The sequence below is a fragment of the Lipophrys pholis genome (genome assembly GCF_963383615.2).
Source record: "Lipophrys pholis genome assembly, chromosome: 7".
NCBI classification, from domain to species: domain Eukaryota; kingdom Metazoa; phylum Chordata; class Actinopteri; order Blenniiformes; family Blenniidae; genus Lipophrys; species Lipophrys pholis.
Window position 1 is genome coordinate 22,457,309 of NC_137638.1, and position 13,300 is coordinate 22,470,608.

The 13,300-nt window shown below is 44.8% G+C and overlaps 1 protein-coding gene across 1 annotated transcript; it reads left to right on the forward strand.

The window, feature by feature from the left end:
- Window positions 1-1,879: 1,879 nt before the first annotated feature.
- Window positions 1,880-13,138, forward strand: disp3 (dispatched RND transporter family member 3; the record flags this gene model as incomplete). The annotated part of the gene is made up of 20 exons (XM_080466673.1): window positions 1,880-2,879; window positions 3,010-3,229; window positions 3,352-3,488; window positions 3,585-3,719; window positions 5,291-5,451; window positions 5,609-5,748; window positions 5,869-5,960; window positions 6,082-6,246; window positions 6,619-6,780; window positions 6,870-7,010; window positions 7,790-7,926; window positions 8,027-8,196; window positions 8,321-8,451; window positions 8,763-8,947; window positions 9,058-9,184; window positions 9,673-9,818; window positions 9,921-10,080; window positions 10,164-10,277; window positions 10,392-10,564; window positions 11,632-13,138. The coding sequence occupies 20 exons, from the start codon at window positions 1,880-1,882 to the stop codon at window positions 11,986-11,988; spliced, it is 4,053 nt and encodes a 1,350-aa protein (XP_080322799.1). The 3' UTR covers window positions 11,989-13,138.
- Between the last annotated feature and the right edge of the window lie 162 nt (window positions 13,139-13,300).

A 13,300-nucleotide genomic window follows, 5' to 3' on the forward strand; every position in this document is an offset into this window, starting at 1 on the left:
CAGAGAGGCAGCAATGAAATGTAACATGATTATATAAATCTAATTACTAAAATGAACAGCTGTTTATTTTATTTTTTTAATTCTTTAGCTGTAGAAATACAATTATATCTCACATTTTATGCAGGCATTGGCCACATAATGGGCAAGCTCTTTCATCATTTGAATTGGAAAAGCGACTTGCCTTTTATCATTGCACAAGGCACCATAATAGTGCTCATTTTCGAATAATTGTCCATAATGGTTGCAGATAACCAAAAATACTGCTTTAAAATTACATCCTGCCAAGGAGAACAAATTATTTTCTTTGTTATTTTAGAAATATGCAGCAGTGTAATCCTAAAGTAATGAAACTGCATATTTTGTTCTTAGGTTTTCATTTAAAAGAATTATAAATGCCCCCCCAAGACCATTCATGACTTTGTCCTCTAAAAATGGAGTAAGTTCGCGTCCACTGTGGGTGGATGCCGGCCTGCTGCCCTCCCATTAGAAAGGCACACTGGTGTCCTTGTCTGTGTGCTGAGATGACATTCTAATTAATAAAACCTACTGTTGTGGAGATTAACAAAGGAGAAAAAAAACCAAAACCAAAATGGTTGTCTTTTGAAGAGAAAGAGAAAAGCTCTTAGTTTTCAAGTCCGCAGGCTTTATCATCTCTTTCATAAAAGAAAAAAAAAAATCCCAGATAAAACTACATTAGCACATCTAAGTCCTGTGGACATAGAGAACACTGAAAGCAGCTTCTCTTAGAAAGCAAGAAACTGTCGAGTAAATGTTTTTAATGATGTGTCTATAAAACACATCCCTGAAATGCTACAAGATCAGTGAACTGGAGTCCGACTGTCACATAATGAACATGAGATTATGTTTAACCTACACAAATGCATTTTCTGCCACATCATTACGATTAACGAAAGTTTATCCAGCTGTAAGTGCATACACATTAAAACCCCGTAAAGCAACAAAACTCCAGTTCATTTACAGCCTCGAGGTTTGTCTCTCAAGAGTCTTCCTACTGTTTAATGTAGGAGTCTCAATAATTTCTACAAATATTAATTAAACAGTATAATTTGTGCATTCTTCTTTTCATGATGGATTTCCCCTCAGCCCTGAGCTGGATGCAGCTATCTCTTACACATAATCAAGATTCAGTGTCGTACCTGGCCGACCTTAAAGCATGGCTCTAAAGAGAATAGATAAATCGCTGCAGTTAGCAGGCGCACTTCTACTCGAATGCAAACTGTCTGCAGTATCTTGGAGTAGAAAAGTCGAAAAAAGTGTCGCCCATTGACACTATTAGTCAAAGGCTGCCCATCACAGGAGATAAACCTGCTCTTACTCCGCAGCTCGGTGTAATATCCTACTCACTCTTCTAGTCAGTAATTAGACAAGTGAGATGATTTAATTTGGTGCAGAGCAGACCCCGCTACACCGACTGCTGATATTTAGAAAGCCACCGGTAGACTCTCTTCAGGTGATAATAACGCACACTGACGGAGAGAGAATTAAATCACAGCTTTTAGCCTGTCTCACCCCCAAGCTTTTGTGATCGGCATCCTAAAGTGGGACTCAGACGACCGTTTTCCCTCGTAAGACCTTGAGAACAAAAAAAGGTTTCCCCGTTCAATTTTCTCTGTATGAGCTGCCAATGGCGTTCCTCTGTCGTCAGCTGTTTCAGGATTCACTTAATCCTCCCATGTCCTTGTTCAGTGTGTGCAACTTTAGACGTAGCTTTGTCCTTCATGTTGTCTGATGTTTCTGTCAACCGCTGCCGGTTCCAACATCTATTTTGTGCTCATGTTCACCTGCCCAGGGGAAGAGGAGGCGCAGCCTTAAGTGAGTGATGATGACTTGGTGTTTGGTGTCCCTGACAGGTGCCGGCATGGATGTGGAGGATGAGCCACCGCTGTTTCAGACCAGCTGGGGAGGAGAGGAGGAGGAGGAGGAAGGTGAGGAGCAGGAAGAAGATGATGATGGAGTAGGACATGCAGCAGGACAGAGCTGCTTCTCCGGGGACGCGGGAGTTTGTGGACTGTGGAGGGCAGTGGGGTGGATTTACACTCAGCCTTGGGCCAGTGGAGGGATCTTAGGGGTAGCCATCCTGTTGCCATGTGCCCTGTTTGCCTACATGCTGCTCTACTGCCCTCCTCTGGACATAGACCTCTCCTACAGTGCCTTTGAGGTCCACAGTCACTTCTCTGCCGAGCGCTTTGATGCCCTGACCATTGCTGTCAAAACTCAGCTGGGGTCCTGGGACAGACGCAGGCGAGACCTAGATAACATTGAATCTGAGGCTCTAAAGGAGCTTCTGCTGGAGAAGCTGGGCAAACGGGGAGTGCTCAACAGGACAGATAATGAGGGCACGAGTTCTTTCAATCCTCAAAATGAACCTTCACAAGCTGGAGATGATCAGAAGAGAGGATCTGCAGCGAGCAGAGATGAAAGGACAGTGCCTGAGCTGGGTCAGGAGGAAACGGCGAAGCACAAGAGCTCAAGTCCCAGAACAGAGGAGGAAGAAGAGAGATTACAAGGTGCAAATTCCACATTCTCTCTCATTAGGAGGCGCAGGTTTGCTCCCAATTACTACTTACAGAGCCAGGCCCTGTGGAGGATTGAGCTGGTGTTTGTAGCTCAAGGGCAAGGCGATCGCAACATCTTCACTCCGGAGCGTCTGCAGACCATTCATCATGTGGAGCATCTGCTCATGCAGCATCCGCAGTTCCACCAGTTCTGCTGGAGGCCCCTGGAGGTGCTGAGAGATCTGCCGCTGGGGCCGTCCTACTGTTCTCCACCCAGCTCACTCCTGTCCTACCTCTTCCCCAGTGAGAGAGGGGGCAAGATTTACTACGACGGCATGGGACCAGATCTGGCTGATATCCAAGGTAAGGTCGCAGTGAGGAGGGTGGAAGACTCCATGTCATATGGATTGTAAAGTACTGCTGCAGGATTTACGCTGCCCGTGACAATCTCGCCCAGCTCTGCTGACTCCCCCTGTGCTCGCTTTCTTTTAAGGTTCTCTGAATCTGGCCATCACCCATCCTCAGTTCTACTGGTACGTGGATGAGAGTCTGTCCCCCGAGCGTCTCTCCTCCTCACTCTTACGCAGTGAGATCCACTTCGGAGCTCCGCTGCCGTCTTACTACTCTCTGCAGGACCGAACAGATGAACAGAGAACTCGCTTCAAAAACTTTGTGGTTCAATACGCAGAAATCCTGGCCAAGCAATCTACCAGGTCAGGGGAAAGCAAACATGCAAAGGGCCATCTCACACAATCCATCATTGATTTATCATTTCTGTCAGATGCTCCTTTTCAGGCATGCATATGAATAAATTGATGCATTCTGTCTGTTCCAGTCAGGTGAAGGTGCTGTATGGAGGAACAGAGCTGTTTGATGACGAAGTGAGACACACCTTTCACAATGATATGATGCTGGCTGTCATCAGCGGAGCCTGCATCACTGTTCTCGTCTATGTCCTTACGTCCTTCTCTGGTATGATATTATGATCTGCTCCTAATTTACACTGCATTTCTTACTTTTAAATCCAGAATATTGTCTGCAATGCCATATTTCCTTTTTTCTCCCTAGTTTTTCTCACTTTCTTTGGGCTTGCAAGTATTGGTTTGAGTTGTCTGATGGCCCTTTTCCTATACCACGTTGTCTTTGGTGTGAGGTACCTGGGTATCCTCAATGGAGTGGCTGCTTTTGTTATCATCGGTATTGGTAAGTTGGTCACTTATTTTTTGTGGGGACGTAGATGAGAGGACTGATCAGAATCAGAATCACATTTATTTTTACATTCATGGTACATTTTAGTGTATAGTACTTGAAAGCAAAATATCAGAATACACATAGCAGGAAACCTGAAGAAATTTGCAGAATCATCGAGAGGAAATATTAACAACTCATCTGGCCTGTTCAGTCGGTATGAAGCTGGCGCAAACAGTGAAATCACAAAGACGGGGATCCGCGAGATGCTACCTGCCTGCTTCTGTCCATAAGCTTTAATTAGAGCTGCTGTAGAGAGTGTGGGAGGAGACAGGTTACAGCGAGAAAGAGTTAAAACAGAGACACTGACAATCACGCCTCATGAATACATATAGATTCACAATGTAACCTAATGTACATGTTACTGAATTAAACGCATTCCAGCAAGAGCATGCAAATTCCACACGGAAAGGCTCCCAAGCCTGGAATCAAACCAGGATGTTATCACTGTGAGATGAAAGTGCTAACCACTACAATACTGTGCATTCCTTACGTGAATCATACGCCTGTTTTTGTATTTATGTTTGTATAAATATACAGTGTATGTATTTATTTTGTAAACAGCGATGGCATATTCTGAAAATAGAAGGGAAAAAAAGCTTATTTTTTTGATTCTGTTTCCCCCCTGACAGTTTAACTTGTATTACTTCAGTTAATTGGAACATTTTTTTCAGTCCAAACAAAAATAAAATGTCAGTGTGTCACAGTTCATAATTACTTGTAAAAGGACACAGAGGTCTGATTCCGAAAAGGATGATAAACTAAAGTGAAGAGAGACAGCTCTTTACACAACTGATAGAAAAAGTAAAAAGAAATATGGATTTCCCAGAAATAGTAACAAAAATAAACAAGGTCAAGGTCAAGTTTCTTGAGACAGGAAGCAAGAATGGAAAGGAAATACTGACCTACATACCCCCCAACCCCCCCGCCCCCACCCCCAAAATTGTGTTATTGTTTTATCCTGTGTACAAAGCCTCACACTGTGTGAAATGTATCATGTAAGGATGAAGAGTCTCAGGTGAAACACAGAAGCAGGACAGCCAGTCACAGGAACTAAGAAAATCCCACTGGAAGGAGAAGTCAAAAATACAGATTTTACACCTTGTCCAATTATAAACGACTTTGTTCAGTTACACCTTACTCGCTGGAGTCGGTCTGTCTCTGAGGAAACTGGCAAAGACTGTAGAAATGCACTGTACCTGGCCAAGTCAGAGTCAGACACATAATCCTCCATAATACCACCACATGGCATACTGTTTTACTTTTTGTCTTTTTCTTTGTTTCTCCTGGCTTCTCCTTTGACCAGTCTTTATTCTTACTTCATCCTGAGCTAATCAGATTTAGAGTTTTGTGATGGATAGATTTAGGAGTGATGTTGATTTTCAAAGCAAAAAAGTGCTGAATTCTTGTTTCGAATTGAACCTTGAAGATTGTTAAACACATTTTTCATGCAATTTCTTTTTTATTTATTTTTTCCCCACAATCTGCAGTGATGCAGTTCATTTGTCTTCTCTTTTGTCTCCAAGGGGTGGACGATGTTTTTGTATTCATCAGCACCTTCAGGCAGGCCTCTCACATGCGGCAGGCGCAACAGCGAATGATTTACACAATTAAAACCGCTGGCCGGGCCACCTTCCTCACCTCCTTCACCACTGCAGCCGCCTATGCTGCCAACACCTTCTCTCAGGTGATGCATGAAGAATCCAGGAGTTAATAGGATAAATGACTCCTGTGCTACGAATGAATAGAAGTGCCTCTCTCAGCAGACAGCCATTCTCCTGCGATAAGCAGAAATTGAATGTTTCAAGGTCTTTTACACTGTGCTCCATTTTACTGACACTCAGATCCCAGCAGTGCATGACTTCGGCCTATTCATGGCCCTCATTGTCAGCTGCTGCTGGCTCTCGGTATCTATCCTGATGCCAGCCGCACTGTGTATCTGGACCCAGTTCGTGGAGCCCCACGAGCACGCCTGGTTGAATTGGTGAGCCATTATTTCCTTACGTTTGTGTGAGTGGTTAGTTGTGCATGCTGTGCTGCGACGCCGCGGGCGGGACGTAATCCCTTCAGCTATCTGCTTCCCTGAACTCTCATCCCTCCAAAGCTGGAAGTTGTTCTCGGGCCTGTCAGCGAGCCACAGTCCTTTGTCGGATGAGGACGATGACGTGGCACTCCTGTCAGTGGAGATGGAGCCAGGTGAGATTATCATCTCCTCAGCTCTGAATAGGTGACAGTTGGTAGGATTAGAAATGGTCCCAGCAGTGAAAAACACGACTGTCCAGGACCCGCTAAAGGCTCCTCTCTTCCTCTCATCCAGGCTCCTGTGATACAGACAGCGATGCAGCCATTCTGTCCCTGTCGGTGGAAACTGTCCTGTCCCCTCCAGGACAGCAGCATGTCGGGGTGGTGAGCACAACTCTCCAGTGGACTCTCAAGCACTTAGTGGCAGAGCCTGCCGTGGAGCACCGAAAAGCAGTTTTAGGTGAGATTTATTACAAACACTGAGAACTCAGTTGAATTTTGACACCACAGAAATCAATTCATGTCTGAGTAAACCAAAAACGATGAGGGGGAAATTCTGTAATCTACTCTTTATGATGACTGTGTGCAGAGCTCTTGATGTATGAGTATCCTCGGGCTTAAATAAGAAATATTGAAGAAAAGCTGTAATCTCCATTTTGTCCAGAAGGGATTTGGCCTCTCAGAGGAAGAGCAAGCGCCCCTCATATAGTATTCTTCCAAGCTTTTCAGAAGTGACTGCAATTGATCTTTACTCCCTATCTGTCTCTCAGCTGTGTACTCCATCAGCCCCTCCTCTCTGACAATGCTTATTACTGTCCCCCGGCCGGCCCAGGTGTCTTCCTCCTGGTTCTGCTCCTTTCTGCCGGCTGCTGCTGTCTGCTGAGGCCGGCCACACACGCCCCTCTCCTGTTTCGACGAGACACAAACCTCCAGACGCTTCTGGCTCTGAGGAGCAACCTCAGCGGCCAAGGCATCTCCTGCCCCATGTGCTCAGGTAAAACAGCCTGCGGCGACCAATGAGACATGCTCAGTTAATCTTCCAGATCCTCTACAAATCTGGGAAATGCATGTTGTGTCCTGCAGGTGTGTTCATGGAAAAACCCCACCCGCTGTACACCCACACCTCCTCGTCAGCGTTTAGGTTTTCTGCACATCAGCAGAACCCGAGCACGACGACCTCCACCGCTGCCATGAGCTCAGCGAAGCCGAGCAGCAACCAAACAGGTGAAAAACACTGTGTGCGCCGAAACATCCTTCAGAACATTTCATAATGACCACAGAGATTACAGTAATTGTTTTGTACACAGACAATCAACGCTGTGCCCTTGTTTAATTTGTCATTTGTTCTAAAGGTTAAAAATTATTTACAAGTGAATGACTATTTAACTTATTTTCTCCGACAGTCCAAACAATATCTAACGCTATTTATGTGCCAAGCATCATCTAAATGTGTCCTCATTGTTCTGGCTGGGTCAGCAGGAGGTGGGATGATTTGTTAAGGGAAAGAAATATGAAAGTAAGCTCAGATGCTGCTGTGTTGCTTTTTAACATTGACAATAGGACAATGCAATTCAGCAACTGAATTGCTGTGCTGTGTTTGAGTGGACTGGAAGGCAGTGCTGAAATCAGAGTTGTATGATTATCAAATTGATAGGATCCATCTTATTGATGATGAATTGCATTACAATTAAGACTGTATTGGGTTTTGTGCTTTAAAACCCATCCTTCCATCCATCCATCCATCCATCCATTCATCCATCCATCCATCCATCCATCCATCCATCCATCCATCCAATACATTACTATTCAATCCCTACTAAATAGTCATCATATTAAAAGTGTGAGTTAGGGGTTATAATGGCATGCACATAACAGGAGGGAGTGATTACATTTGTATTCATCAACAATCGTTTTCCAATGTGCATGTGTTACCAAATCCCGTCTCTTTTCCTTTAAACCCGTTTCTCCATGGTGAATTACTGTGTTTTGCACTGTGTTTTTAGGCCCTTTGCTGACAGTTTACATATCAAAGTTGGACCTCGAAGGCTCAACAACACTTTACCGTTTCTCCCTTAACACCAGCATCCCGTCCCCGTGGAAACCGTGCAGCACAGAGCACAATGAAGTGTCATCGTTTCAGGTTCGGGAGCGCTTTCGATAATTAGTTGTAGTGTTATGCCACCCTAATGTGATATGTGCCAGTAATGCGGCTTATTACTAATCTTGTTTTATCTGAATAGGCTTTTAATCAGCCCCACAGCAACTACACCGCCAGAATGACAGTCTGTACTTCCCGTGTGTACCATCCGTACCCCAGTTGGATGCTCACATCCGCCTCATGTGATCCCCGGCATGGCTGGACGCCAGAGTTCTCCTTTTATGTGGCAGCATCTCCACAGCTGCACAGCAGGTGAAAGCACAAAGCTAAAAAAATAAATAAATAAAAAGGTTTTAAATCAGAGCATAAATGATTTGAACTGTCATGTTGTTTTTAGGGTGGAATCTGTCACTGCAGCTTTGCTTTGTTCCCTCAGGAAAGTGTACTTTGCACAACGCCGCCAGAGGCCTCATCCGAGCCGAGTGTGTGTCAGCCCGCCCGGCTGTGGCGTCAGCTCAGGGCCTGATGGACCTTCACGGGGAACCTTCTATGCTCCTCTTCCCGGCGGTGAGCGGAGGAGCTGTCACAGTATCAGAAAGCATCATTAGCATGGCGACAGTTTGTTCGTACATCAGGAAAACTGTTTTCACGCCGCATGTGTCACACTGCCGGAACGCCTTTTTATGTCATTTAATCTCATCTTAAAGTCATAAAAATAGAGCGAATGCAGAGATATGACAGTTTAGTTTTTTTTCAAGTGGAGCTTCTTGAAGTGGTGCTTTCTGAACGTGTTGCAGGATTTTCCACAGTACTTTGGTTGTACAGATATTTTTACACTTTATAAATAGAGAGATTCTTCTCTGCTTCTATTTTCAAAGATCCCTCATCTGCTGCCAAAACGAAGCCATCCAAAACGTTTGGCTTCAACCCATGCAGCGGTGGTGTGTGTGGCCACCCAGCAGTGCGTCCTCTGGTCGACACAGGGGCCATGGTTTTTGTCGTGTTTGGGATCCTGGGAGTCAACAGAACTGAACACAAAGACAACCATGTCATTGGAGATATGGTAAGTGCTGTCAAAACATCTCGGCAAGAAACACCAAAGCAGAATGGCCCGATATTCAAATCATCCCGTGGTCCCGTGGTGATCCCAGTGTTATTTGTTTTTTCCCAAAGGGCAGCATTATATTGGATCCGGACTTCGATATTTTCCAGGAGATGGGGCATCTTTGCAAAATCTGTAAAGCAGTCAGTGCAAATAAACAACTTGTGAAGCCAGGAGGAGCACAATGCTTACCCTCAGGTAACACCCACATGCAATCACTTCATTTATGAAAAAAAAACAAAAACAAAAAAAAAACAATGTAGGAATTGATTGATTGTCGGGGTCGTTTGGTTGAGCTCCGCCAGGCGAGTGGCAGCCTGTTAAAGCAGCTCTTTCTCACTTCTGTGTCTTCCTGCTATTGCGCCCTTTACGAGAACAGTGTAACTGAATGTGATGGCACATTTATTATTCTTTTATATTGGATCAATTGTTATTTTTCAGTTTGGGCCTTTTGAGGGTACAAATAACATTTAAATTCTTGGGAAATTATTAGTGTGTGTATCTTCTGCTGTTAAACCTTACTGCACAATTTTGTTTAAGTGGCGCATAAAATGTTCCTAACAAGTGGGTAACAAACACAGAGACACAGTGTCTAAAAATGGTGGGGCACATAAAAGCCTAAGAAAAAAAAATATTAAAAAGAGAAGTGCTTTAAAAGGTGGCATTGTTGTATTTGTTCTCCTCAGGCAACAAGCTGTCTTCTATTCTGCCTTTGCTGCATCCCGAGTGTCACTCCCTCCCTGAACCGAACCTGCTCCCGGGGCAGCTCTCTCACGGAGCGGTGGGAATGCACGCAGGAAAGGTTCGCTGGCTGTCCATGGCCTTTGAGTCTGTAAGTCCCTTCATCTTTCCGCGTTTCATCTTCACGCTTCAAACAGCCACCCGGTCTCGGAGATGGCGCCGTCCCTAATGCTCTGCCTCCCCTTCTCCTAAGACCACATACAAAGGGAAATCCTCCTTTCAGACCTATTCTGACTTCCTTCAGTGGGAGAACTTCATCCAGGAGCAACTGGCCAGCCTCCCGCAGTCCTCAGCTCTGCAGCGGGGTTTTCAGACCTGTGAGCACTGGAAACAGATTTTTATGGAAATCATAGGCAAGTGAGAGGCCGCGTTAATCTCAAAGAAGTGCAGGTGTCGTGTTTGCCTGTGAAAATGTAATAAAGTACTCTTCCTGTAGGTGTGGAGAGTGCCCTCTGGAGCCTGCTGCTGTCTTTGGCCATCTGTGTGGCAGCTGTGTCTGTGTTTACTGCACATCCTCTGCTGCTGCTGCCGGTGCTCATAACCATCCTGGGTAAGAGATAAAGTTGCATATCTCGGTGTCAGACGGTGAAAAATACATTTTTAGAAGAGCACTCATGATGGGGCCCAGAGTCATCCTAAGTTTGTTTGCCCCTCGCTTCATTAGGGGTGATTTGCCTGGTCGTGGCAGTCATGTACTGGCTGGGATGGGAGATGGGAGCGGTGGAGGCCATTTCTCTCTCCATACTCGTTGGCTCTTCGGTGGATTACTGTCTGCACTTGGTGGAGGGGTACCTGCTGGCTGGGGAGACCTTCTCCCCCACTCCTGGTCATAACATGGTACTGAAGTGTATATTAGCCCCACGGCAACAGCTCTAACTCTTGTTTACAATCATGTAAAAGCAGCTTATGGGGGAGGTGGTAGTTTAAGGCCAGTGGTGCTTGAAGTATCATAAAGAAACAACATTCACAGAGACAAGAAGTAAAACATTACAAGTACAAATACTTTGCTATATTAGATATTTAGTGTATTTAGTCTATTGTTTTGACACTTTCACCCATACAGGATACATTTGATGATAAAATATGTAGACTGATTCCCATGTAGATTGTTAAAACAGTAGTACATAGAGAAGATGGCCACTTTGTGAATACATTTGATGAATGATAGATGTCAAGATATTTAACCATGCAGTCTGAAGATACTTCTTTTAAAAGCAGAGGCTTTACTTGGATAGTCACTAAATAGTTATTTGAGAAAGTTACTCATGCATTCCATGTAATCCTCACTTCGTTAGGTGTGTTACAATAATGAGGATATATTATGAGACATTGGCCGAGTTGCCAGTACTTTGTGAGTCAGTCTAAGTACTGATTCTCGTATTAAGTTCGTCAGTCAGTTGGAGGAAGATCTTTTTAATTTGGATGTCAGCACGTGTTGAAAGAAACAGATTTATCAACGACAAATGATGGCGATGAAAGAAATACAGCAAGCAGCTGTACAGCGACTTTATGTACTGCAAAAGTAACAAGCTCACTAAAACTTAAGGAATTGGAGCTGCATTACTAATTTTATAATATTAATCAGTTACTAACATATCGCTGACAAAGGTAATGACTTTAGTTGATATGAGTATGGGACAATGTCAGAACGAAAGATGGTGACCGACAGGAAAGTCCCATAAAATAACTACGGTAATTAAAAACTTTTGTTTTCAATGTTATTTATTTAAATTATAATATGACTTTCAACAATTGCTATATTTTTGACACAATATCTACTGAAACTCTCCAGCTGACAAGGTGTGTCCTTATATCACCTCAGGGATTTCAGGCCAGGAATACTTATTGTCCATTTACTATTTGTTTCAAAAAAGTCATCTTGATATTTTGTTGTGTCCTTGTAGGAGCTTGCAGCAGAGCGACGGAGACGGACTCTGGAGGCGGTGAACCATGTGGGCGTCGCCATAGTGTCCAGTGCTGTCACCACAGTGATCTCCACGGTCCCCCTCTTCTTCTGTGTCATTGTGCCTTTCGCCAAGTTCGGCCAGATCGTGGCCATCAACACGGCCGTCTCCATTTTCTTCACGCTGACCGTGACCGTGGCCACGCTGGCCTGCATGGCCCCCGTCCGCTTCAGCAGACGCCCCGGCGCAGTGCTGAAGGCTAGTGTGGCCGTGTTGGTGGCCGCGGCCTTGGGAGCAGGCCTGTGCTGGGTGGGAGGGCAGCTGGGTGCGTCGGCCTGGCAATCGATCAGCACATAAACTCTCCCTATCGTCACACTGATGTCAGGCCCAAGAGTTCCTCTGTATGCAAACTTCGAAAACTGTGTTGAGGAATGTCACAAAATGTGAGATCAGTGAAGGATCTTGTACTCTACAGCACAAAGATGTCAGACTCCTCTCAGTATTTACAAACTGCTCATCCTCACAAACCCATGTCCCCCCCCCTTGTGTTAATTAATGGACTGTAAGTATTGAGGAAGCCGGTCCTCGCCCGTGAGTGTCTCATCTCAAGTTATTGACTACATGACTCATTGTAGTGGGCTGACCTTTTCCGAGTTGACATGATGACTCAATTGAGGTATTTGTTTCATCTGGTTTTGCCTTCAGCGTGTGCGATTGAGTAATTGAGTAATTTTTGGGAGACAGTGGCTGACTCACAGCTTTCATCCTTACAACTTATGGAGTTGTGAAGAAACGCCGACTGTTTTGTGACCTGCTGGTGTGAGCGTTGACAGCGTGTGGCGCTCTGACGTCCGTGGAGACTGGCCTTCACATGATTCATGACCACCTTTTAAAACAATGTTGTTGTTTTTTTTAATCATGCACTGAATGTGATATTTTTTCATGAGAAGATCTGTTGTCTCGCTGTGGCTGTATTCAAGATGTAAAAAAAACCCAACCCATTTATACCGTTTTGTTAAATGTAAGGTGTATATGTCTCAGTATGCTGCTTTCACACACTGTGAAGTGAACTTTGCTGCCAGCACATACGTGTTCAGAGGAGCTGCGTGTGACCGTACTTAGCACAAGTTTTTTCTGACTTTACATGGTTATATCTCAGATGATTTAAAGCTTGGACGTCTCTATTTTTGTGATCAGCGTCCGTTGAAAGAGACCTCACGTCCGCTCCTCAGGTGTACCCTCCACACACGCTCCAACACACTTACAGGCACTCTGGAAAACCTACTCTACGCCCTCTCCGCTTACTCTCACACGATTCATAGCACCACTCAAACTGGCCATCGACGGCGGCTCGGGTCTGCCCCGCAGTGAAGGCGCGAGGGCCATTTATCAAACCGCACAACACAATAATGGTTAGGGTGAGAGACTGACTCAACGTTGGCGAGAGCAGTACATTTCTGTTTTCTGTGTGTGTTTTACTTGTGAATGTCAAATAAAGCAGGTGCAGAAAAGCCTTGGGTGTTTTCCTCTGAGAGCTCGTCTTCTGCATTGTTATGTAACGGAGCAGCAGAGCAGAATGAGGGACCTGTCACTGTTTGCCTACAGTCACACAATTACTGAGAGATCTCTGTTGGTAATTTTTCATATTAAATGGCTCAGATTTATGGAG